General features: G+C 35.8%; 4 protein-coding genes across 4 annotated transcripts; all 4 read left to right on the top strand.

Moving 5' to 3' along the window:
• The first annotated feature begins 1,660 nt into the window (after window positions 1-1,660).
• LOC134710688 (putative per-hexamer repeat protein 5) lies at window positions 1,661-6,012 on the top strand. The gene is made up of 5 exons (XM_063571075.1): window positions 1,661-1,826; window positions 2,235-2,654; window positions 3,292-3,337; window positions 4,346-4,494; window positions 5,691-6,012. Exons 1-5 carry the CDS (start codon window positions 1,766-1,768, stop codon window positions 5,993-5,995), a joined length of 981 nt encoding a protein of 326 aa, XP_063427145.1. The 5' UTR covers window positions 1,661-1,765; the 3' UTR covers window positions 5,996-6,012.
• A 6,912-nt stretch (window positions 6,013-12,924) lies between these two features.
• LOC134710687 (ATP-dependent DNA helicase RecQ-like) lies at window positions 12,925-14,160 on the top strand. The gene has a single exon (XM_063571074.1). It carries the CDS (start codon window positions 12,925-12,927, stop codon window positions 14,158-14,160), a length of 1,236 nt encoding a protein of 411 aa, XP_063427144.1.
• Window positions 14,161-20,527: 6,367 nt separating this feature from the next.
• On the top strand, window positions 20,528-21,386 carry LOC134710686 (uncharacterized). The gene is made up of 2 exons (XM_063571073.1): window positions 20,528-20,665; window positions 21,034-21,386. The coding sequence occupies exons 1-2, from the start codon at window positions 20,605-20,607 to the stop codon at window positions 21,384-21,386; spliced, it is 414 nt and encodes a 137-aa protein (XP_063427143.1). The 5' UTR covers window positions 20,528-20,604.
• Window positions 21,387-22,716: 1,330 nt separating this feature from the next.
• LOC134711286 (loricrin-like) lies at window positions 22,717-25,231 on the top strand. Its single transcript, XM_063571811.1, has 2 exons — window positions 22,717-22,835; window positions 23,338-25,231. Exons 1-2 carry the CDS (start codon window positions 22,772-22,774, stop codon window positions 25,209-25,211), a joined length of 1,938 nt encoding a protein of 645 aa, XP_063427881.1. The 5' UTR covers window positions 22,717-22,771; the 3' UTR covers window positions 25,212-25,231.
• Window positions 25,232-27,556: the final 2,325 nt, after the last annotated feature.

Here is a 27,556-nt window from a genome sequence, read left to right as displayed (position 1 = left end):
TGATTTTATTACTACCACTGGGTCGATGCCTCTGCTGGTTGACTATTAGTCCCCGAGGGTATCACCAGCCCAGTAGCCAGTACTTCGGTACTGGCATGAAAATACGGATTTTTTTGTGTTATTAAAATTTGCTGTTACAAAATATTAGAAATTATTATAAATTAAGGAATGTATCTCCCTCATGCAAAGCTCTGATTCCTTTCATGAATTTGACTATACTTTTTGGATCTTTTAGATTATAGCTCTTCATCTTTTATATAAGCTTTGGATTTCAAATATTTTGGCCACGAGCATCACTGAAGAGACATGTTTTGTCGAAATGCGCATCTGGTGCAACAAAATTGGTACCGTTGATTTTATTACTACCACTGGGTCGATGCCTCTGCTGGTGGACTATTAGTCCCCGAGGGTTTCACCAGCCCAGTAGCCAGTACTTCGGTACTGGCATGAAAATACGGATTTTTTTGTGTTATTAAAATTTGCTGTTACAAAATATTATAAATTATTATAAATTAAGGAATGTATCTCCCTCATGCAAAGCTCTGATTCCTTTCACGAATTTGACTATACTTTTTGGACCTTTTGGATTATAGCTCTTCATCTTTTATATAAGCTTTGGATTTCAAATATTTTGGCCACGAGCATCACTGAAGAGACATGTTTTGTCGAAATGCGCATCTGGTGCAACAAAATGGTACCGTTGATTTTATTACTACCACTGGGTCGATGCCTCTGCTGGTGGACTATTAGTCCCCGAGGGTATCACCAGCCCAGTAGCCAGTACTTCGGTACTGGCATGAAAATACGGATTTTTTGTGTTATTAAAATTTGCTGTTACAAAATATTAGAAATTATTATAAACTAAGGAATGTATCTCCCTCATGCAAAGCTCTGATTCCTTTCACGAATTTGACTATACTTTTTGGACCTTTTAGATTATAGCTCTTCATCTTTTATATAAGCTTTTGATTTCAAATATTTTGGCCACGAGCATCACTGAAGAGACATGTTTTGCCGAAATGCGCATCTGGTGCAACAAAATTGGTACCGTTGATTTTATTACTACCACTGGGTCGATGCCTCTGCTGGTGGACTATTAGTCCCCGAGGGTATCACCAGCCCAGTAGCCAGTACTTCGGTACTGGCATGAAAATACGGATTTTTTGTGTTATTAAAATTTGCTGTTACAAAATATTAGAAATTATTATAAATTAAGGAATGTATCTCCCTCATGCAAAGCTCTGATTCCTTTCACGAATTTGACTATACTTTTTGGACCTTTTAGATTATAGCTCTTCATCTTTTATATAAGCTTTGGATTTCAAATATTTTGGCCACGAGCATCACTGAAGAGACATGTTTTGTCGAAATGCGCATCTGGTGCAACAAAATTGGTACCGTTGATTTTATTCGAATAGTCAATGTTTTTTTTAATCGATAATAGCTGATACAGTATTTTAGATGTGTTCTTACTATGTATGTACATAAATTTATGAAAATAATGAAACGGATAATAAAAAAATATTTGAACATCTTTTATTGCTTTTTTATAGTCAGCATCTTTATGACATCTTTTAAGAAATTTGAAAAGTCTTAATTTATATTTAACCATGATGGAAATATATGGTATCTTGTACAACGAAAGACCCATCTTTTACAGTCAGCTGTATATAGGATTTGTGTCAAGTCTTATCGTAACTTAAGATAATGAAGTGGAGAAGACTTATCCAGACACGCTTTCGTCAGATCATCATCGAAAGTCAAAATGAAGGGTTGTTTAGCTCTTCTTTGTCTCTTACCAGCATGTCTGTCGGCTCCACTATCTGGTAAGCATATCAAATCAAAATTATGAAAAGAATTCAAAGTTTGAATAGAATAAGACTTTTGTGAAAATACTAGCCTTGAGTTTCTACAACATTATGTCATTAAGCAAATCCATATTTAACTATACACTTGATATAAATGTCATTAATATAAGATTTGGAAATTCAAGTAATAATATACCAGGTATATTATAGTGAATATAATATAATTCAGTGCAACGGAGCAAAAGATACTTGATTCATCATCAATTTTCTTACCGGTCATAAATTTATTTGGAATACATGACATGAATATATATGATATAAAATTATGGCTTGATATTCCTACTTTGAGATGGGAATACTAATATGGTATGTGAAAAAGATTTTGAGAAGGTTTATCATTTAATGTATAAATATGTTCCATTTCAGATGGAACATTTGACCCGAATGCTCTAAACAAGGACTTTGGTACTGGTGGTTTCGCGGCCGGCAGTGGTGGATTCGGATCTGGCACAGGTGGTAGTTTTAATCCAAACGCTTTGAACCAGAACTTTGGAGGAGCTGGATTCGGCTCCATGTCAACATTTGCCGGCTCCATGACCACATTTGCTGCATCGACTGTTGCTCCATCTGGGACAACTGAAACATTCGATCCTAATAAAGTAAACAATTTCGGAAGCGGAACTGGATTTGGAGGAAGTGGTTTCGGTACAGGAAGTGGAAGTGGAACAGGAGGTTTTGGTTCCGGAACTGGTTTTGGTAGTGGTGGAAGTGGAACTGGAACCTTTGACCCGAATAAACTTAATGGTGGTACCGGAAGTGGGACCTTTGATCCAAACAAGCTCAATAGTTTTGGAAAATAAATAAATTATATTCATTGTTGTTACATTTACATTTGACAAATATTTAACTTGAGTGGGTGCATCTTTTGAATTAAGAAGTACACCAGCTGCATGCTCTGAATAGTTAAAACAAGGTCTTCGTCTTAGGGTCAAGTCTCCACAAATGAAATAAAAATTAAAACGGGTATAGTTTGGGTATGGAAACGCTATGAAAGGACAAAAAGTGAATCTCAAGCTCAAATACCACCATAATAGCTTAATTATATTGAGTGCCAGACACTTATCGTCATAACAATACCGGTTACATTCAAAGATCTGTTGTTAGGTCGAGAGATGATATCGGTCGGATGTGAAAATTATGCGGTAATAATATTTCAACGTACAATTTATTTTCATGAAAACCAGTTGGGCTTCAGCATTTAATTTTGCAGGTTCTTCAACTTTTCAACAAATTTTTGGCATTCCATTAGAAACGAACTTTGCGCCTTTTCTTGCAGTCCTTGCTTATTTTCATATGAATCTGATTTCCTTCAGACACATATCAAAAAAGCCAAGTCATTAAAATTCACATTCAAATATATTGATGATATTCTTCCCATTAAAAATTAAATTATTGTTGATTGGTTCCATTAATATAACCCCAGAACTAGAAATGAAAGACACAACAGACACGGCTTCCACTACCTCATTGTTAGACCTATACCTCGAATTAAACATACACGGTCATGTCAGTACCAAAATCTCTGAAAAAAGACGATTTTGATTTTTGAATTATCAATTTCACCAAACTAAGTAGAAACATGTCAACTTTTCCTGCATGTCGGATATACATTTCCCAACTTATTCGATAATCAAGAGCATGCCGCAACTACTCAGACTTTGTAAAACGTCACCGGTGTCTGATCAGAAGGTTGACGAACCACGGGGTATGTCAAAGAAAAAGTCCTTTGGAATGTAACATGACCTTGTTGATAAATATTCGGTATCAACTTCACTAATACACGATGGTCTTGCAGTTTGATACTGGGTACTGACGTTTTTTATCATCTTAAAAACGTGTTGTAGTATTCTTTTATTCGATTTTATGAATCTTTCTTTTACTGTTCAGTCTGCTTTTGCTGGTATTCATTTTACGTGGCTCTGTACTCATACATCCCGTTATATTGTTCTATAATTTTTGTCTTGCATTTTTGCTAATATGTTTTGTCTATATGACTTTTTGTGATTCTTTGTTACATATGACGTGGCTCTGTACTTATACATCCCGTCATTGAGTTATTTTGTCATGGTTAATTATTGTAAATATACTTATTTTTTTCTAGAATGATTCAGATGATAACACAATGTTGACTCCTGTACCCCTATTATTAACATGTTTACTTATTGAGCCTGTTTGTTTATTTCACACATCGTTGTCAATATAATGGAATTTTATACGACTGTCATACTAGTGAGAGGTTTAGCTAGCTATAAAACGAAGTTGAATCAATTGATTAATTTACGGAAACTTTTGTTTTGTATGCCAAGACAGGCAATGTTTTTACAACAGACGTTTTATTGCAAAACCATTTTGTAACAGCCATTTTAAAGTGGTAGGAATTGAGTTCTGCATATGAGATGAAATTCTAAAAGTTCTCCACTTTTCAGATAATCTTGAATAATAACTGATAAAAGACAAAAATAACTAATAATGTAAAGTGTTGACCACGTGTCTGGCTGCGACCTGATGATAATCTCACTGCCTTATCTGACAATCCTATCAGCAGGTGGAATAGAACGACGACACAAGTTTGCTATAATGAATTTGTTAATATTTTTAACTGTTTTAATTCCAACATGCTATAGTGGTAAGAATATATCTTATTTTATTATTCTATTCACAAATATAACAATAGAAAATGTTGATAGGTTCAAATTCATAAGTTATTTTTTATTTTTTCGAATGTAAAAAGAGTAAAATCGCAAAAAAACTGAACTCTGAGAAAAATTCATAACGGAATTTAAGCACAAGGTTGATTTCGGTTATTTTACAAGTAATATATATAATAAGGTGGTCTATCTGTATGTTGTTTTACAATAGGCTATATGCATTGATAAGTTTTTTTAGTACTTATTTCTTCTAAATTTGTTTAACATTTGATAGATAAGTACCTTTCCATTTTAAAAGAGTCTCTAATCGTTAAAAAAAATTGCAAGTAATGCAAAATACTCAATAATACTAGTATAACAAACCAACATTTACACTGCTGAAACGATTATCGTGGTTTGTTCAACATAAGATATGGGTTACACTTAGGGAGCTACCATTTGATTTTTATGGGGGGGGGGGGGGGGGGGCTAGGATGAAAAATTTTGTCCTGCATTTTTTTTTAGTTGTAATCTCTGTCCTGCCTTTTTATTTTTCACTCTATCCGGTCCTGCTTTTTTTTTTTTTAGTTTATCCTGACTTTTTTTAAATTAATTGTCATCCTGACTTTTTTTCTTTTGCAAGTGTCTCATCCTGCCTTTTTTTTTAACTCAAAACTCCTGTCCTGCCTATTTTTTTCAAATTTCATCCTAGCCCCCCCCCCCCATAAAAATCAAATGGTGGCTCCCTTATGACTAAAACGAGAGGTAGAGGTATTCGTCAATCAACGGAAAAGCGATCACTCTTTTGAACTTATCTTGGAGTTCAGTAATTTTAAGTACTTGTTTTATCATTTGGTGTGACGTTTAAGTTTTTTCTTATTATTGAAATCAACATAATTCCTAAGACAAAATTTGGAAAAGACGAAAGCCAGATGTGTATAACTGAAATACAATGTTTCATTTAAAGATTTGAGGGCATCAATTTCAGATATATCCGACAAATTCTGCACCTTACGAAGTTATTTGTCGCCAGGAAACTCAATATGAGACAATCAGTTCTTACTCGCTTAAATTGAAGTACAAATATCCTAACTACATGTAGCTGTCGTATGTTATTTTTTTCTCAAAATAAATCGAAACTGATCACTTTATAGTACCCATAATATACTGAATCAAATTTTTTTTTCTGTTTTAGCATCATTGAGCATGTTCAATACAAATGGCACAGCAAGTTTCGATCCTAATAAGATGGCAGCTGGCAAGTTTAGTCCAAACTCTGGAGCTGGAACATTTGACCCAAATAAATTAGGAGCTGGATCCTTCAAACCAAGTAGTCTTGGAGCTGGAAGTTTTAATCCGAACAGTGTCCCATCCGGGAGTTTCAATCCAAACTCTATGGGTGCAGGATCATTCTCTCCAAATAGTATGGGATCAGGCACATTCGATCCGAACAAGGCTCCATCTGCAAACTTTGATCCAAATAGCTTTGGAAAGAAATAAAAGCATTTAAAATGTACATAAAACTTCTTATGTTATTATCTGTATACTGTAGTCCTATAATATAAGACTCTGGAGGTTCATATCATTTACATTCAACGTTTTTTATCGGATTTTTTTTACTATCAATGTTGAACCCCAGAGTCTTATAAAATTTGTAACTTTTTCTCGTAGCAAATTCCCAACGAATTTTTGTGGGAACTTTGAACAACAATTTTACAATGTTTACGACAGTTTTAAGTTAACTTATGTCATTATCCTTACAAATGAACATCTCAAATAATAAAAAAAATGTCTTACCTTATCATGTGATGGATTTATATCCTTTTTATAACAACTTTTCAAACTGTCCCCCCCTCATTTCAAATTGTCAAGCGGGTCAAGAACGAGAAGTTCCGCAGGTCTTTCCGAATGTTAATCAGTTGTACATTTTTCAGAATATTCCTTGGAAAATGAATTCTGAATTGACTTTCAGGTGATAATGAACGATGAAATGATGTAAATTAATTCTAATAAAAGCAAGCTTATCATGAAATGTTTCTTAACACTTAAGAGGCGACCATATAGCATTCATAAAAAGGAAATGGATGATTGTATAAATGAATATTATTTTCCGATAACAACAGGAATTATACGGTGAATATTTCTCCAAAGAGTTATTGAAAATAAGTTTGCTGTCTCATGAAAATAATGGTCAAATGTGGAAATGGTGACAATCAATACATGTATCAATAAGGGACGACATCAAAAGATCGATGTAGGATAAAAAAAAACTTAAATCAAATAGTTTGGGGGGGGGGGGTAAAATTCTGCAAGTTTTGTATATGTAAAATCGATTTTTACATATATCCCTATCGGTAAATAATTTTTTCCCAAATTAAGTTAAGAGGGGGGTGTCAGTGAAAAAACTATGTGAATTAAGTTCTTTTTTCGTACATTGAACTTTTGATGTCGTCCCTAAGGTAGTTGGCTTTCTTTATTTACCTGCTTTACATATTTTGTTTCCATGCTTTGCCATATTACAGCGAGTTTTTTTTTATGATGGCCATAACGGCTGTATTTTTCAGCTGTTGAGGAAAGCCATATGGTATAAATTGCTTACATCGACTTCATTTTAAGTCTTGTTAATGTAAAAATTATGTTGTCTTATTTGCTTCCTTTCAACATCTCCTTACAATTTTGATTACGGCTAATTTCATAATGCTTGCAGAGTAAAGCTTTGGTCGGCTTTTGTCTCATTGGCTTCCATACCACATCTCCTTTTGATTACGGCTAATTTCATAGTTTAATCCCTTCAATAAGACATCGCAACTAAACAATGGTAAAATTGCATGAAAAGTTTAAATATTCAATGTTTTTTTTTTATGTGGAGACAATCCAACGACAAAAACAAATAAACAAATCGTACCAAAACAAATGCAAAGAATGTGTAACAGAAACAAACAACGAATCGAAATCTGATTCCATTAAACATCTTAAAAGGAGAACGCCTGAATAGAAATGATTTAAAAGATACCAACCTTAATTATGAAATCCGATTTTTCTCTTTTCTTTATTCTAATTAAATTGAAATTAAGATCCAGTTGGGTCATGACAGCTATATAAATTCGTTTCAAGAGTTCACGATGAGCGAGCCAATCCTCATTCACCAAAAGTTTTTTGTCCAAGTTGTTCACCATTTACAGATATGAATTGCTTACTGTGAGAGCGGCCGAGCCGACAAATGTCAATCAGAATACGAGTGCATGGGTTGAGCAAGCCAATTTTCATTCAAAAATTCTCTTCTCCAAATTAAGAATCAGCACAAATGAATTTCTAGTTGAGAGAGCGTACGAGGCGATACATGTCTTTCAAAATACGAGTTCATAAAACGGGGGTGAGCGAGCCAATTCTCATTCACCAAAAAGTTCTCTTGTCACATTGTTAAGCATCAGCAGCAGTAAATTTCTAGTTGTAAGAGAGGCGATAAATTTATTTCAAAATACGAGTTCATACAACGGGGATGAGCGAGCCAATTCTCATTCACCAAAAAGTTCTCTTGTCATATTGTTAAGCATCAGCAGAAATAAATTTCTAGTTGTAAGAGAGGCGATACATTTATTTCAAAATACGAGTTCATACAACGGGGGTGAGCGAGCCAATTCTCATTCACCAAAAAGTTCTCTTGTTACATTGTTAAGCATCAGCAGCAGTGAATTTCTAGTTGTAAGAGAGGCGATAAATTTATTTCAAAATACGAGTTCATACAACGGGGGTGAGCGAGCCAATCCTCATTCACCCGTATGAAATGTTATTAGAAATATTTCCCTTGAAAACTAAAAACACAATGTACAGACTATCTTTTGAATTTTTCTCAACCAAACCATTGCAAGTGTTGGACATGGATGTATTCCATCTTTATACAAGTCTTTAAACATAAAGACATATTTTGAACGCCGTCCTTTATTTACTTTTGTATTTTTTAACAGATCCAATGAAAAATTAGGTCCCGGAAAGTTTGTGTTCAAATCAACTATTTTGTCGTTTAAATCTTGAATTTTGTCTTGTAAAATGGAGTCATCGTCGTGAAACGACTCACTGTCGGGATGGTGATGATATTTATTATAATGCTTAATCGAATAAGCTGGACACTTTAAAAATATAATTTCAGCCGATGAGTTCACAGCTAGAATTTTTTCTTTCAAGTTACCTAGTTTATTTAGCACATCGGGTACTGAAATTTCTGTATTGATGGAAATGTATCTTCCGGTCTTTCTTGTTAACTCACAAGTTCCCAGCCAAATTAAAATCAATGGGTTGTCTAGACCTGTAATTTTCTGTCTTAGATCCTGGTATAAAACCGCATCATCAATTTTCGCCCCGCCCTTATACACAATATCCACTATACGTTCCAGCGGCTGAACAACATCTTTTAAGTAACGACCTTTACTGTCTGTTAACAGAAAAGCTTTCCTTCTTTGAACACGATCAAAGAAAACTTCATCTTCAAAACGATCCAATTGCTTCTGTAAATTGCTGAGGGACATTTTTGTACACGATGTTCCTATACCACGTGATAAAGTTTCCCGCCTTTAATCAATAAACTGTAACAATGTAAAATAATACACCTCGTCAAAATTGACCGTTGAAAAAAATATTATCAACTGAAAATTAGCTGTTAATCATCATTTAAAATAACTCGTCTCCTTTTGTCAAGTTTTTTTGATAGTTGAATCATTTTCGGCTGAAACTGTCCAGGATTGCGGGGATTTTCGCTGAACTGAAAATCAGGAAACGCCTTATGATTGCGACCAACTGTAAATGCAAACAACTTATCATTTTGTAGGAATGAAATTAATTGTTTGACATTTTCATCGCGGTTACCACTCCTACGTCTATGTCTGTACAATTCGTTTTCCACCACTTGTGAATCGAACACGGTATCTAAAGCCTCTCCAAGTGGCCCAATTATCTGACTACAACGTTGTATGGTTGCATTAGTGTACTGCCCTTTTGCACAACTCAGCAATTCTTTAAACAGTCTATTCAATATCTCATTCATGAAATCCATCGGCAAATTCCGCCCTATGCCACCACCGTAATTCACTGTCCGATTGTGGATGATATCCTCCCGTAACTTCTCCGGTAGCCAGCCATGTACTGATGCCAGTAACCTATGCGCCAGAATAAGATATTTTGGATGTTTTGAGGCAAAGAAATGAACAAGATCTAATTTCCAATGTGTAATCATTGCATTGCCATCTGCTTCCCGTACTGCATCTCGTCTACACAATAAATTCAAACCCAGCCAGGCCATTGAACGACTATAGTTATAAATATGATCCGAAACTTGTTCTGGTTTGTCAACACTTTTCTTTCCTCGCTTTCTCTTGCCTCTCTTAGCTGTTTTACAGGCATCATGACAAAACCAGTCGCGTTTTGGAACATTTTCAGGATTGATATGGACACATTTCATATGATACCATTCTCTGTTTGTACAAGCAGATCCAGCCGTACAATCTATCATCGGCTCGTCATTTCCCAAGTTTTGTCTGCAATGGCAAAACGCGTACAAATTAGTACGGTTTCTACATTCATCAGTGCAGTGCCAGTTTTCGGGTAGGTTGTTCGGATCGATATCTGCACACATGTAATGGAAAACTTCTCCATGTGTACAGTTTGTTCCTGCAGAGCATGCAATTGTGTCGTCGTCCAAATCTTCTCCACAACAAAATACGGGTGGTCCAGTCCCATCGTCCACTGTGAGAGCATTGGTGTTCAGTGTATGCCATAATCTTTGAACGACAGTGCTGCATACATCCGTAAAGTACTGATTACGTTGTTCAAAGTCATCATTAACAAGCGTGGTCTCAATATTTGCAGGCTCACTATCTGCATCTTCCATTTCCGTAATTTGCATTGTTAATAAGCAAACAAAACCCTCCGTGGCTAGACACATCAATTCCCAGGCATGAGTAAAATTATCGGAAACGTCGGATTTTACTGTTCTGAAGTTAAATAATTTTTTCAAATGGACTAACGTGCCTCTATCTGCTGCACTAGATCCTTTAAACAATAAATCATAATAATCCTGAAGGAGCAGCATTTCCTTGTGGAATTCTTGTGCTGAAGGTTCGCATCCTTCCAATCTATCCCAGGGATTAAGACCGTTAGCCCTCGCCCTGTGGGCATCATTTCCCCTCTCGCAACTAAGCCCATCACCAAAAACAGCTGTCGTGTAAGGGTTTCCGGCTATTGATGGAACATATCGTTGCAGATTTTCATATATAGTTATGGCACCTTGTGTTGAAGATGGGTTAACATCAAACACGCCCAAGTTTACGAGCACACTTCTATGAGCAGACTCTGCAGAATGGCCATGAACAACGTGTGGTATAATGCAATCGCTAATATTATCACTAAACCATTTTAAATGACGACCTATGATACGACCAACAATAATTTCCATTCTGTTTTTGACGTTTTTAAAATCTGTTTGACTGGGAAAGAAAATTTCTTGCGGCAATTCTATGGCTTTTTTTACTGTATCGTCAAACTGCCATGGTAGATTTGTAGTCGTAACACGATTTACAGCCATGTAGCCAAGTGCCATATTGATATACTTGTTGGTTGAAGTAAGGGTTGGGTGTCGTGATGTTACTTTTTTACCAACGTTATCCCAACACATTGAGAAACCTGGTTGCAACTTAGGATTGGTTTCTGATCGAATTGACACATCATGTATGGATTCGTTATCTGATGCTTCGGCAATATCATCATTTTCATCCTCTTTAGAATCTTCATCATTATCCTCAACCTCTGTAATATCGCTCTCACTTTCTTCAGATCCATCCTCATTTGGTTCTCTATACTCATAAGAGATTGTATCATCCGAGTCAGATGGTTCATTAATTTCGTCTTCGATGTTTGGCACCGTAACTGCTACAGCATTCGACACGTCCATGTCTTCCTCCATGACGGTCATGTTTGATATGTCATTGACATTTGTGAGCTGTTCTTCAATTTCTCTTTTGCAAGATGTTGCAGCCGAATCAAACTCGCGTCTGATATTATCTATAGCGGCAAGGGTTGCCCCATACCCCTTACAGATCCCCATTTTTGACATTTGTTTGATAGTATCTCGCTTGAGATTTCCCCGCCAAAACTGGATAGATACTAGCGTAGGAATAAAGGAATCCTTTATTGGAGCCTTAGCATGAAGGAGATATGCAACTGCTGTTCCTATTTTTGGCTTTAAGTTGACTGTTTTTCCTTTGCACAACGTAGCTTCTTCAGACTTCCGTGTTATAGCACTTCTAAATACGTTGTATGTAATTGGTGCTGATTTCTCAAAGTCGGACAAGGTCTGGGTCCAGCTGAAATCTGTTATAGATGGAATATCTGCCTTCATACAAAGTGGGAAAGTTGTTTTAGGTTTTAAAACATTCTTTATTTCTTTACGCACAACTCCACTGACAAACCGCATAAATTGTCTTTTCGCCCCCTTAGTCGACTCGTACAATCCTTTTATGGCTCTACCATACTGCCTCGCACGCACAAATCCTATTATGGAATCCCATTTTGAGCTCCTCGTGGCTTTTTTCTGGAACAATGATTTCCCGGCTTTTTTGGCCTAGAAAGAAAAAGTTTTGGGCATTGAGAAATCTTACGCAAAAAGACAAATCAGTTCAGATGAATTTTTATTCTTTTACAGCCGATTACATTAGGTGTGTAGGTAAAGGTAATATTTGTTTCTTGCTTTCTACCTTAAACGTGAAGTCATTATTTGGATAATTAGTATGTCAACTACCATCCTTTAAGAGTAGACTAGTCCGACAGATAACCGGTTTATTTGTCTGTAGGACTATCTACTTCGAAAAGAGGGTAGTATACCATTACCTTTACCTACACACTTAATGCAATCGGCTGTAATATAAAACACATTTCATTGGAGAGAGAGAGAGAGAGAGAGAGAGAGAGAGAGAGAGAGAGAGAGAGAGAGAGATAGAGAGAGAGATAATTTCATATATATATAAGGATAAAAAAAATACCTTCAACGGGGTACTTGTAAATCTTGGTTTCTTTACTGTGGAAGACTGTTTTATTCCATCTGAGCCACGCTTCCCTCCAATGTAGGAATTGGCCTGAGTATTTCCCCAAAGTTCATGTAAAGATGATTTATATCGTACAGTGTCATTAAGGTTTGACCAGCATGATGGACACAAAAATTGACCTTGACGTTTGTTAGATACAGGAGTAAACGGAACACCCGTTAATGCTGACAACTCTTCTCTTGCTACCCCACCAGAGGTTGTTGGCTTTTCCAAAGAAAACCTAAAGTATCCTTTATTGTCATGTCGTTTTTCAAATTCTCGATCACAGTTAGAACACGTGGCCATGGTGGTACATGTACTAGAATCATGTGACGTGAAAAAGCGCGCTAAAAAGTCGAGATGGATGCCGAAAGTGTACGCACAAACTTCAATGAGATTAAATCTAGTTACAATATAAATTTTGAGCTGAAAGAAGAGCAGATTGAGGTGGCTGTAGCAGCCTTACAGAAGAGGAATGTTGTGTGTCTGCTTCCAACAGGTTTTGGAAAGACAATGTGCATGGTGTTGCCAGTCATTTTACAAATGGACAAAAATCCTATAACTCTTATTATTTCCCCGTTATCGTCTTTGATAGACGATCAGATGTCAACCCTGGAAAATTGGAACATCAAGTGTGCAAAAATTACATCTCGCTCAGACATGCAAACAGACGTTATAAGGGGCATTTCTAATGGAGAATATAATTTAATATTCTCTTCACCCGAATCTGTACTGAAACCATTCTGGAAGAAGGTCTTCCTTGGAAGTATTTGGCAGTCTCGTTTGTGTATGATATGTGTGGACGAAGCACACTGCATTTCTGAATGGGGGGAAGATTTTCGGACAGACTATCAATCATTGCATGAACTTAGAAGTTTTTTCAGTGCACCCGTAATGGCACTGACAGCAACCTCCACACAGAAAGTTAAGGATGACATCATGGAAACGTTGCAGTTGACAGATGCTGACACAGATATTATTTTCAAGTCACCGGATAGACCAAACATCTTCATTGAAATAAGGAAAAGCGACAGTAATGATTTTGAAATTTCACTAAAATGGCTTATTGATTATATCAGGGAAAACGGAGTAAATTCCAAGAAAATCGTGGTTTACTGTAGGTCAATTGATAGGGTGTCCGATTTATTCTTGTGTTTAAAAGACAACCTTCAATTACATGCTTATGCAAATCAGGATAAAAAGGCAAGTAACCTGCTTGTGGAAATGTTCCATAAGAGTACATCGGAAGACTCTAAAGAACGCATCCTGAAAGAGTTTAAACGGGAAGATAGCAGAATCCGATGCTTAATTGCTACTGTCGCATTAGGTATGGGACTGGACATCAGGGACATAGACCTTGTTATTCATATAGGATGTCCGAAATCAGTGTTGTCCTATTGGCAAGAAGCTGGCAGATGCGCAAGGGATGGCAGAGATGGATTCAGTTTTGTTTTATATGATAACTTTACTTTGTCGCTCAAAACCACCGGCAAATGTATACGTGATATCATAAAAAAACACCAGCACTTGTATCAGACGTCAAATTGTAAATTCATTGACCGTAGACAACTTCAAAGAAGACAAATTAGATACTAAGAAATGCGAAGGATGCGATTTGCAGCAGTGCCGGTGTCCTGCCTGTAAATGTTGTGCAGAGTGTTCAAAAAACTGTACTTGTCAAGAAAGGAGCAAATTTAGTGTTGAAGAGTTTCTACAAACACCGAGAGATTAAAATTGACGATTTTTTCTCAACTGTCTTCTCTAACAACTTGCTTATATTCTTTGTAACAACTCGATTTTTGCAATGCAAATGTTGCTTCGCCAGCTATTATTTATTTCTATTGATACATGCACGATAACGTTTGGTGAATGAGAATTGGCTCGCTCACCCCGGTGAATGAACTCGTATTCTGAAATAAATTTATCGCCCCGCTCTTACAACTAGAAATTTATTGCGGCTGATGCTTTACAATTGGACAAGAGAACTTTCGGTGAATGAGAATTGGCTCGCTCACTGTTGTATGAACTAGTATTTTGAAGGACATGTATCACCAGCTCTCACAACATACTAGATTTCACCGACGATTGACTGACTAGCCTACAAGAATTATTGGGTACGAACTATTAATGATAAGTTATACCTACAATTTATGTTTAAACATATTTTTAACTAATCTGTTGATACATTATGACTGTATTTTGGACATTATTCCTTTCAACTGTAAACAATGTACTTATACTTTTTTTTTCTTGGGGCGGGCATTTCATCAAGTTTAAAAAAAAAATAGAACCCATATTTTCTATTACTTATGTTTTGGCCAATTGTTCTCTATTCTGTAAACCCCAATTGTATTCTCTCACCGCCTTTAATGTATAGATCAATTGCATGACACTATTACAGTAATTGGTCGTGTTTTCGTACGTTGTACTATACTGATTATAGATAATATCGTCAAATTCGTTTCATTCACGAAATCCATAAATTTATGAATCGGCGCAAATATTTGAAATAAAATGGCGAGAAGAAAATTGTTTGCCAACTGAGGATAAAAGTGATGGATTAGTAACATTATTTCAAACTATTTATGCGGTAAGAAGTTACTTTCATTCATATTTAGGTTGTTCCTAATAATTTTATTTGTTTTGGCAGTGGATTATTAATTTAAATTTTTGCTACGAGAAAAAGTTACAAATTTTATAAGACTCTGGGGTTCAACATTGATAGTAAAAAAAAAAATCCGATAAAAAACGTTGAATGTAAATGATATGAACCTCCAGAGTCTTATATTATAGGACTACTGTATACTGTAACTAATTTCTAAATATTTTTAATTCTGTTGTCTAGTTCCTTCAGTCATTATTGTATTTTAAATAAAGCAGTCATATAAAAATAAGAAGATGTGATATGATAACTGATGAGACAACTATCCATCAAAGATCAAATGAAGTTGGTGTAGGCAATTATAAGCAACCATGCGGCCTTCATCAAAGAGAAAAATGCAAACAATATATAAAGTCGGCTATAAATGGTCCCGATATGGAACAAATTAATCGATTTATAACAAAACAATTTACGAGTGTGTCAGACACGAACTAAAGACTACCACCAAACTACAGGACATGTTAAAAGGTAGACCTTATAAACTATTTTCTGCATAAAACCACACTTGGGAAAGAGTCAAAACCTAAAATCGATTTAGAAATGGAACAAGAGCGTATACATGTAAAGGTACCATTTCGCTGCATTGATTACAATAGAAACATGGTGGAACTAAATTATTGCTGATAATCTGCATTCTCATATAAGCATGATAAAGAAACTGGAAACAACCTGAAAGTTTTATAATTCGAATTAAAACCTTAAACAAAAGTTCACTTAAATATAGGTGACCGTAAAGGGTAATCATTTCCAACTGATAAGGACTGTGGAAACGCGGTGATAAAAGTAGAAAGACATACCTTCGAAGCTGTGTTTATACATCTACAAATATTAGGAGAGGTAGGGCCAAAATATTGAGACACTTTTTTTTCACAAAAGTTCACAAAGAAGGATTTTTTGGTATCTTTTGTTCATATAAATTATAAAATAATAAAACCTTTGTTTGGTTTATTTAATATTGTATTTTTCGTGTTCTGTAATATGATTGTTTGTTGGTTGCTTAGTGTCCAGTGGCAAAGTGCACTTTAACACTTATACTTACATAGTATGTCACGAACCCAGAAAAAAAATCATAACATCTAAATCTTAACAAAATTACTAGTAAATATATCCTTGCAGGGGTACTTTCATGAGCAACACAATGGGTTTCACGTGTAAAGCAAGATATGTTTATCCGTTAGGAGCACGTGACGTCACCGCTTGTATTTTTTAATTGTATTTTGCAACTCTTGCTTTAGTTATGATTGTTGTTCTTTTATGTTTATTTTTTATTTTTGAATGCCTGTTGTTTATACCGTTATCAACCAGTCTATCTTATTGTCTTGGAAAATGTGTTTTAATTTTAAAATTTCATATTTGGCAAAACTTCAGAGTTAGAAAATTTACTTGAACGCTGGTTTATAAAAGTGGCAATGTCTCGATAAGATATAAAAACGAAGATGTGGTATGATTGCCAATGAGACAACTATCCACAAGTCAATTACCAATCCACTATTATGTGGTGCCTACTGTTGATCTATGTTATAGGAGTAACACGACGGGTGAAACAAGTGGAGCAGGACCTTTGCTTACCCTTCCGGGGCGTTGTTTTTGTTGCTTTGTCTTCAGATAAATATGTTCTGTTTTGTATACTGCTGTTTGTATTTGTCGTTTTTATTGCCAAGGCGTAGGCATACACGTGTAATCGGAGAGCATGATTCTAAACACAAAATCAACTTTCTTTCCACCGTGACGTCGTTGTAACAAGGCAGTGCTTTAACCAAATGAGCTAAAGAAGTACTTACTAAGCTCAATCACTAACAAAACTGTCTAAGCATCTACTAAAAAGGGAAGCAATTACGTCACACAGAAACCTGATCTCTAGCAATGTATCTAACAGAAACACTTTGAAGCTGTACTTCATCTAGTAAAATTGTATACTCTTTATACGGAAAAGCGATGTGACAGTTAGCAAAAGGACATTCAAATTCATCAATCAAAATAAACTGACAACGCCATGGCAAATAAAAGGTAGAAAGACAAATAACAGTACACCAGTTGGAAGCTAAAATCATCTCATTTGTCGTTGTTTTCCTCCGACCCTCTTGACAATTTTTACATTTAGGTCAAGATAGGAGGCTGACTTTGCTGTATCTTTTGTATCCTTTATCGAGTGCGATCGGATAGATTAGTTCAACCTAGTCAACAAATTTTGAGTTATCAATAAGTTCGAGAACATCATCAATTATGCACTACTTTCATCACGTGGAGTATAAAGGTTGTCAGTTTAAAATTTCTATTGCATGTTAAATATGACTCAAATTGCACTTTGGATCAATTATGATTTTTCTTTACCTAAAACGAAGTATTTAAAAGTATAAAAGGTTTATACATTAAAGGTTTCATTACAATTGAATATAAATAAGGTGTAATTTGGGTTAAAATTCTCCTACAATTATTCAAATAATTATTATGTATTTAGAAGTCATTTGTTGTATGACAGTGTATATACATATATATACCATTTATACATTCTATAGATATCTTCTTTTACAGCCACTGGACGTTAAGCAACCAACAATCAATCAATCAATCTTCTTTTACAGTATTAAATTTAAAATTGAATATGACAATTTATCCTGATTTAGTGTAATTTCTCGCAATTTGATTGGCTGATATTGTCCTAATATTGAATTTGAATATAATGATACTAGAGCACACCCGTGATATCGCGGGTCCGTGACTGAATTAAAGTCTATAACTATGCGCAAGCCTTATTTTAGTATTAGTATTGTCATCTGATAAAGTCATGCCGATTTTAAGATACACAGTTTTCTCTGCTTTCAAATCTTTCTGTTTGAACCCGTCGAACTGGAACTTATCAATTACCCGTGTATATGGCATATTAATCCTGAATACACCGTTTGATGGTGCGCCTGTCAGATGCGGGGAACGTACAGATAAGGTAATAGGTAACAGGTGAATATACTATTGGTATCGGTATCGGACTCGACCCGGAACTTCTTAATTATTGGCAATATTAATTACGTGGAAAACAAAAGGACCTGGAGTGATGTAATTTTTAATCTACACCTTTGTACTATATTAGTTGTGTATAAAGTCGAATTCTTTGATTCGTCGATTTTACGTGATGACGGCTGACAAATTGGACCTCGTCTTTTTAGTATTATAGATACTAGAACACACCCGCGAAATCGCGGGCATTCAGAGCGTATTTGAAAGGATGTAAAGTGTTGTAGGAAGAATTTTGTAAAAGATTTAATGACTTGAGAATTTCAGGAAAAGTATCAAAAGTCATAGGTACTTGGGGACAGGAAAATGTTTTTTTAACCCTCCTCCTTTATTTCCAAAATTCCCATTTTTTGTTTTCTATTAATTTCATTATGAACATACATTTAGTGCACATGTATTATGCACATTCCAGTCAGGAGCCTGTAATTCAGTGGTTCAGTGATATTTGTTTTTCGTTCTTTTTTTTGTACATAAAAAAGGCTGTTAGTTTTCTCATTTGAATTGTTTTACATTGTCATTTCGGGGCCTTTTATATCAGACTATGCAGTATCAGCTTTTGCTTATTGTCGAAGGCCGTAAGGTGACCTTTACATGTTAATTTCGGTGTCATTTTGGTCTCTTGTGGAGAGCTGTCTCATTGGCATTCATACCACATCTTCTTTTTTTTGTAAAACATTTAGTGTCTTGAGAATTTCAGAAAAGGTATCAAAAGTCATAGGTAATTTGGTACAGGATAATTATTTTCTAGCCCGGCTCCTCCTTTTTCCACAAAAAAATATTTTTTTTTGTTTGTTCTCTATTAATTTTAATGACAGATGAATAATTTTAGCGCTTATCTGTATATTATGAACATTCATTAAAGGGGGTCGGGGCAGAGGCGGATTTAGGGGGCCCACCCCCCTTTTTCTGGAAAATAATTGGTTGTTTATATAGGGAATCACTGAAGCATGACCGGAGCCAGCCCCTCTTAGGCAGTCAACGGGCACCTGCATATGAAAATTTCTGGATCCGCCACTGCGGAGGGGTCCTGATCCCAATATCCCGGGCTTAAAAAAATGAAATCCCTACGTTCTGAATTTATTATACAAATTAGATATCTCGATATCCCGAAAGAGAAATCCCGGATCCCGAAATGGACAATCTGATCTTAAAAAACACCCGTTCCAGACGTTCGTTTTACAGTCAATTCTCAGTTTAATAATTGATCCACAGCGGTCATAGATATATTATTCAGACCCTTTCTATTAAATAAAAGTATACAGAAAAACGGAAACCGGAAGTATAATCTGACTTAAAATTTCGCCCAATGACGGAAACATATCCGGACGTCTTTTTTCTCGTTTTTCACCCAAAATAACACAATCTGAATAATCATATGAATGGATGACAAATGCGATTATGCACTGTACCCATAGGACACAGAGGCATGATGATTAATTTATTGTGGAAAGAAGAGAAGCGACACCCAAAATGAGGTCTTCTCGTTTAATAGTATAGATAATATAACAAAATCAGGATAAATTCATTACACAGTGTCCAATTGTCCTAACACGAAATGTATAGGAACAATTTAACACTGTGTAACTAATATTCTCGATTTGGTGTGTGCGAATTTCTTTCAAAGAAGATAATATAATCAAGCGAGATTTTTTTTTGGATCAGAGTGGATGATTCAGGTTGGTTTTTTTTTACGGCGAACCAGAAATCTGATCTCAATTCTTATGACTAAGGAGAGCAATTTGAACAGGCAATCATGAACCAAAATGTAACTGTCAAGCACCGGTTCTGCTGAATGTCGACCTAAAAGTCGATAAAGTTACACTTATTACCCGGCCTATGTGTCAGAATGTGTAGCTTTATCGAGAGAGAAAAAAAGGAATAAGGTCCGCACTACTGCCCACTGGTTTTAAGGATAATCTTTACATTTTGAACAGTCCGGTGTATGATTAAAAAAAAACAACGATGAAAGCTTGTCTATAAAAAAAGAAGATGTTGTATGATTGCTAATGAGACAACTCTCCACATGAGACCAAATGACACAGACATTAACAACTGTAGGTCATAGTACGGCCGTCAACGATGAGCAAAGCCAATAACGCTAGTTTATTAAGCGATTGTGTATTATGGATCTATGATTATATAACTCAAAACCCTTCTTTTCTGTTCTAAAATTAAAAAGAAAATGTCGCCCTAGATAACCAATTTAACTTAGTTTTTTTTTAAATGCATGACCCAACAGGTGAAATATAAATGAATGATATTATAGACCATTGGGGCAGCAGTTTTGACAGATGCAAAGATTATTTTACAACTTGTTAAGATACTAGTATTTTCATGTTTTTACTATTGTTCCTGGATAGACTTGGAAGATGTCGTCTTATGTAATGTTCCTTCTTTTGGTTTCTGTGGTTATTGGCAGACCATCTGTAGGTAGGTGGATTTTTTTTTTACTCCTACTTTCTATTGATTTTGTAGAGACGTAATTTCATATATTTTAGAGCTTTTCTGAGACTCTAGCTATATACTATGGATAAATGTTTCTTTTGTATGTGTGGTGTATAAAAACTCAAGTACGGATATACAACACTTTCAAATTTATACTGACAACAATAAACACTGGTTGTAGATTCGCATACACTGGTTGTAGATTCGTATACATGCACAAGACTGCACAGAGGCGATATAATAATAGTCAATCAGTTGATTTCGACTTTGTATGCCTTACATCGCTATAAATAATCAGAGGGAAAAAGGGTCCAATAAAATAACTAACAACGTATTTCATGTTTTATTTACAGAAAAAAGACAGACTTCCAACACTAATCCACAACTTTCACCAAACCAGTTTATAAATCCAAACTTTACATCCAGTGGAACCAATTTTCAACCACAGCAATTCATGAATCCTTCATTTCAACAGAATGGCAACAACACCAACCCAAACTTCATGCCAAGTTTCATCGATCCTTCACAGTTCTTTAAAGGGACCGGGGGTACCGGTGGTGCTGGTTCATCTAGGAACAGTTCATCTACTTCCGGTGGAAATTTTACTCCTCAACAGTTTACCAATCCATTCAGTTCTGGTGGAAATAGTTCCAGTTTTAGCTTCATTGATCCCGGAAAGTTTATCGGGAAAAGGACATTTAAGTGATATCGTTCAATCGTATGTCATTAAAAAGCTAAATACTAAATTTTGTCTAATTATTGATCAATATCTACATTTTATATCTAATATTCATAAATTAGACCATAATGAATTAAACATAGGGACTAAACAAGACTCGCGTTCAAGTGGCCATTGTAAACCACAGATGTATAGGAACATATTCACCTGCTTCGATTGACACACTAAACAAGTTTATGATTAAGCACACCATGCAGCGCGTATTTTATCTGCAAAGGACTCTTCAGTGACGCTCGAATCAAAAGCGATAAAAGTCAAAATAAAGTATGAAGTTGAAGGATATTGAATTAATGGATTGATTTCAGAAGTAAGATTCTCTCCCAAGTTGGTATCTTCAGTAGATATCAAAAGCTGCAGCTACCTTAATTGCCTGTAGTAGCGAGTACATTTTGACCCAGAATTCCAAATTATGTGCCGTGTTTTATTTTCTTGTTCATGCTACTGAACATCCTGATGGTAGCTGCATTGTGACGGTTTTAATTTGTGTGTTTTGATTTTATGTCAGATGGTATAGAAAGTGAAAGGGTGTTTTTTGCACCCGTTAATCTGCTTTAACCTAATCACATATATAATGTACTTGTGCCAATTCTATAACATGCGTGTGTTTGTCTTGGTTTGTATATTAGTATCTGATTTCAATGAGGGAGTCGGGTGCTGGTGGTTGATGTGCTCTGTTGTACTGTGTGGTTTTTCTTTGCGATTCTGCATAAAATGTATGTTTGATGTAGTTGAGTTGCTCCCTCCTCTACGTATAACCCTTATTCCTTTTATAGCTTTTCAGTAAACAATTAATCTAATAAAAGTGGGTTTTTTAAACACTTGTCTGTTTGTCTTTTCTTTTTAAGCCATGGCATTGTCAGTTTATTTTCGATCTTTGAGTTTGACTGTCCCTCTGGTATCTTTCGCTCCTCCTTTGTCAATGAAATTAAAAATAGTTGTCTTCAATCTTTTTACAACTAGTCTTTTTTATATCAATAAGATATGGTCGTATTTACAAAAAAATAAATGTGAAAGAGAAAGCAAGTTAAAAAAACACGCGAGTCACAAAAAGCAACGAGAGATGCAACTTACGGTTTTCAACAATAGACAAATGTGAAAACAATACGTCATTCCTTTCCGAGTCATGATTTTGAAATAAATATCTGTACTGGATTTTGATGAATGTAAAAAGAAAAATTGGAATCAAATTGTTGCTGTGTAAACCAAATTATATCTTCATGTCCTGAAAGGTCATCTATCAGTTATCTTTAGTTTAAAGTCATACGTCCAAGATTAAGGTTCTGTGGGATGACAGGTGTTTCGTCAATATAATTTAAGACCAAATTTTAAATTGTTCACCCTCTTTTATCGTCATGAAGACGGCTACAGTTGTACTGCTGGTAGTATGTTGCGTTCATGGATCTCCAGTTTATAGAGGTAAGTTTTTGTACTTTTTTGCCTTCGACAAAACAAAATAGCACTGATTTGTCAATTTGTCATGTCTTTGAGATCCATTAGCCAATGCTTCTTGTATTGTCTACTAGTTTAGACGATGGATAAGTGTAAATGTCAATGAGATAAAAACCCAACCAAACAAAGACAACCGATGTTGTTTTACATATAGTTTCTCACAGGTGTAGTTACCATTCCACTAAACCGAGACACCGGCTTTTTTAACTACGTGTATTTGGAACTATGGTTTATGATATATGTGGTATAAACACTTTATGGGTGCTAGATACCCACAATGATGTAATGGATCGGGGGGTTTTTTGGGAGGGGGGGATTCATATTATATAGAATTAAACTTGTTTTCAGATTATGTAACACTATAAAATCTGTGCCTTTCAGACTCTGTAAGACTATTGTAAATATAAGTGAAGTAAGTAACCGTTCCCTTTATTACAAGTCAACATATTCAATGATATCTTTCTTTCAGAAAATGCAAGGCGAGCAACTAATCTCGGAAATTTCGACCCAAATGCTCTGTATCAACAACAGTCGCAGTCGGTACAATCGTACCTGAAGGGTACCGGAAGTGTAGCATCGTCTGGTGGTTCCGGAAGTGTAGCATCTACTGGTGGTTCTGGACAATCAGGAGGGTCAAGTAGTGGATCTATGGGTACTTTTGATCCAAATGCTTTATTTAAACAGCAATCACAACAAACAAGTCAGGCATTATCAAGTAGTTCACAACAGTCATCTGGTAGTTCATCAGGACAACAGTCAAGTGGAGGAAGTGCAACTTTTGACCCGAATGCTGTAAATACAATGACATCACAACAAAAGTCCCCACAGACCATGAACGGACAGAAGTCTGGTAGTTCTGCAACTGGAACATTCGACCCAAATGCCCTAAACAGTAATATTCCTCAGCAACAGCAAAGTGCTAGTGGCGGTGGAGCACAACCGCAAAGTTCTGGTGGATCACAACAGTCGTCAGGAAGTGGTTCAACAGGAATATTTAATCCGAATGCCCTGAACAGTCAGATGCCTCAGCAACAGCAAAGTGCTGGAAGTGGAGGGGCACAATCACAAAGTTCTGGTGGATCACAACCACAAGGTTCTGGCGGATCAACAGGAACATTTAATCCAAATGCCATGAACAGTCAGATGCCTCAGCAACAGCAAAGTGCTGGAAGTGGGGGAGCACAATCACAAAGTTCTGGTGGAGGTGGAATGTCTTCGGGTAGTAGTGGAGGTGGAAAGTCTTCGGGTAGTGGTGGATTCGATCCTTCAGCTTTGAACAATCAAATGTTACAACAGAATCTGAAACAAATCGCCAACAGTAAACCAACAGGCAGTTCTATGGGAAGTGGTGGTAGTTCTATTGGCAGTGGTGGTAGTAGTTCTATTAGTAGTGGCGGTAGTAGTTCTATGGGCAGTGGCGGTAGTGGTGGTAGTAGTTCTATGGGCAGTGGCGGTAGTAGCTCCATGGGCAGTGGTAGCAGTTCTATGAGTGGTGGATTCAATCCTTCAGCTTTGAACAATCAAATGTTACAACAGAATCTGAAACAAATCGCCAACAGTAAACCAACTGGCAGTTCTATGGGAAGTGGTGGTAGTTCTATTGGCAGTGGTGGTAGTAGTTCTATGGGTAGTGGCGGTAGTAGTTCTATGGGCAGTGGCGTTAGCAGTTCTATTGGTAGTGGTGGTAGTAGTTCTATGGGCAGTGGCGGTAGTAGCTCCATGGGCAGTGGCGGTAGTTCTATGAGTAGTGGTTCAAGTGGTGGGTCAGGAGGGTTTGATCCAAATGCACTTAATAGTCCAGAAAAAAATAAGATAGATCCGTCGATGTTTATGAATGGCGGCTCCAGTGGAAGTTCTAGCAGTGGATCACAAACGAGTTCAGGTGGTTCACAGATGGGTTCTGGTAGTTCACAGATGGGCTCTGGAGGATCACAAATGAGTTCAGGTGGTGGATCTGGTAGTTCACAGATGGGTTCAGGGGGTTCGCAAATGGGTTCTGGAAGTTTACAGATGAGTTCAGGAGCGTCAGGTGGTTCATCAAGCAGTAGCTCTCAAAGTGGAAGTTCAGGCGGATCTGGGGGTTCATCAAGCAGTAGTTCTCAAAGTGGAAGTTCAGGCGGATCTGGTGGATCGTCAAGCAGTAGCTCTCAGAGTGGAAGTTCCAGTGGTGGATCGACAGGAAGTTTTGACCCAAATAAGCTGAATCAACAGATGATGTCTCAATCAAATATGATGAACCCATCTCAGTTCATGAGTGGAACAAATTCAGGATCATCTTCCGGGTCAATGGGAAAAGGACTTCAGTACGATCTGTTTAATCCAAATAAATTTGTCGGAAAATAAAACTTTAAAAGTACTTTTAATAGTATTAGTTTTCTTATTATGTCATTAATTATTATTTGACTTGTGGAGTATATATTGATTAAAAACGTTGCTGAGTGACAAAACGTCATTTGCAAAGTCGCTGATATTAAACAATGTCTTGTGTGTCATTTTGTCATCTCACATGCAGTACATTTTGTTAACTTACTAACAAGCTGATCGATCTGCTGAGACACTTACAGTAATCAAAAACTTATTTCTTCATAGTTATATAGAATTCTAAATTATTGATGACGGTCAAATTGCAGACTCTCGTGGCGATACATGCTGTTCCGTGCAGACGTCACGTTAAACAACAATCAATCAATTCATCAATCAAATGTCATTTTTGAAGCACATCGATTGGTTTTATCGTGAAAAATATAATCCCAGTGTTCCATATACCGTATCTAAATAATCTTAAACATACGTTTCAAAATGCGATAATATGTAAATGACAATTTTAATACAGGTTTTTTTGTTGATCAAAATGTAAATTATATGTCTGCATTGATAATTGACAAATAAATGTCATGTTTACATTTTAAATGGCATTAAATGAACATGTAGATCGGATATATCATAAGGATAAGTATACTATGGGCGCATGTTTCATAAAGGGCCTTTAAACAGTTAAATAAATTTACTTTTCATTTTTCTGTTAATAAACAGCTTGCTGTGAAAACCTAAACGTGTGTGTTCAATAGAAATGAAATATTTATATTTATGCAATAAAGTGTTTCGATTTTGGGTCGTCTGACAAATACTAGTCGAAAAATATAAACACTCGATACACAGTCACAAGCAAAACAGTAAACATTTTAATGTAACTAAAACAAATTTTCAATGTATGTTTTTTTAACTTGAAAAAAATTAACTATAATTTCCAAGTGATTTAATTCTAGCCATTGAATGTGTTCTTTAAATTGAAAAAAATGAGATGTACTCTATATATTTCATATCTCTTTTTATTCATATTAAATGGTAGGTGTCTAATTGACCAGATACTCCTTACATACGGTCAATATAACAACAACCATCGACAAAAAATAAATATAAAAGACACCTTAAGTTCCTCTAATTTAGACAGGTGTCTATAATACAGTGAAACCTGGATGTAAAAAATCCTGCATAAACCGAAAACCTGAATAAACCAAACATGTTTTTAAGCATAGTCATACCAAATGCATGCGTGGTTGTGAACCTGATTAAACCGAACAAAATCTTAAGTCCGTAAGAGGTTCGGTTTAAACAGGTTTCACAGTATATCAAATAAAATTGAGAATGGAAATGGGGAATGTGTCAAAGAGACAACAACCCGACCAAATAAAAAAACAACAGCAGAAGGTCACCAACAGGTCTTCAATGTAGCGAGAAATTCCCGCACCCGGAAGCGTCCTTCAGCTGGCCCCTAAACAAATATATACTAGTTCAGTGATAATTAATGAACGCCATACTAATTTCCAAATTGTACACAAGAAACTAAAATTAAAATAAAACAAGACTAACAAGGACCAGAGGCTCCTGACTTGGGACAGGCGCAAAAATGCGGCGGGGTTAAACATGATTGTGAGATCTCAACCCTCCCCCTATACCTCTAACCAATGTAGAAAAGTAAACGCATAACAATACGTACATTAAAATTCAGTTCAAGAGAAGTCCGAGTCAGATGTCAGAAGATGTAGTTTGTTATATGATACAGAATTCATAAAAGCTACTAGTATTTATAGTTTTCAAAGCTATCGATGATTATCTATCAAAGTTGCATATGTCAAAAACGGCAAAAAAGTCAAGAATTACAGCAAGACAACCTCTGAAAAAAATCCTGGCATGCATATGTATATGTGTATGGTTTAACTATATGTTGAAGATATCAACCCTATACATTTATGTAGACATGAGTCATACCATCAACATGTATACAAAAACATACACAACGAATTATTTAAAGCAAAAGCATTTTGAGCGGTGGTATCTAATTTCCTTATCTAGCATCCAGTACCTAGCACATGCTCTGAATCGGTTTCGAAATAATGTGCCTTTATCCTATTGTATATTTTCGTTTTAAGATAAATGGTCTAGCAAGGTAAAAGAGGGTGATTTGTCCCAACGTAAAACGGGTTTAAGAATATCAGTGTGTAGTATATGAGTCGGGCTATCTGAACCCTGTGTTATACGTTGTTGGTCGTATTTGCTTATATATGTCTGTTTTCTCGAAAGGGTCTGTTGCTGTTTTTGATGTGTTCAGTTGTAATGTGTGGTATTTTTTTTTATAATTCATGTTATCCCCTTTTATAAATAATTACTCTACAATAAAGTCATAAAAG

This window comes from Mytilus trossulus, chromosome 3 (assembly GCF_036588685.1).
Source record: "Mytilus trossulus isolate FHL-02 chromosome 3, PNRI_Mtr1.1.1.hap1, whole genome shotgun sequence".
Lineage (NCBI taxonomy): Eukaryota > Metazoa > Mollusca > Bivalvia > Mytilida > Mytilidae > Mytilus > Mytilus trossulus.
This window is presented reverse-complemented; position numbering and strand designations above follow the sequence as displayed.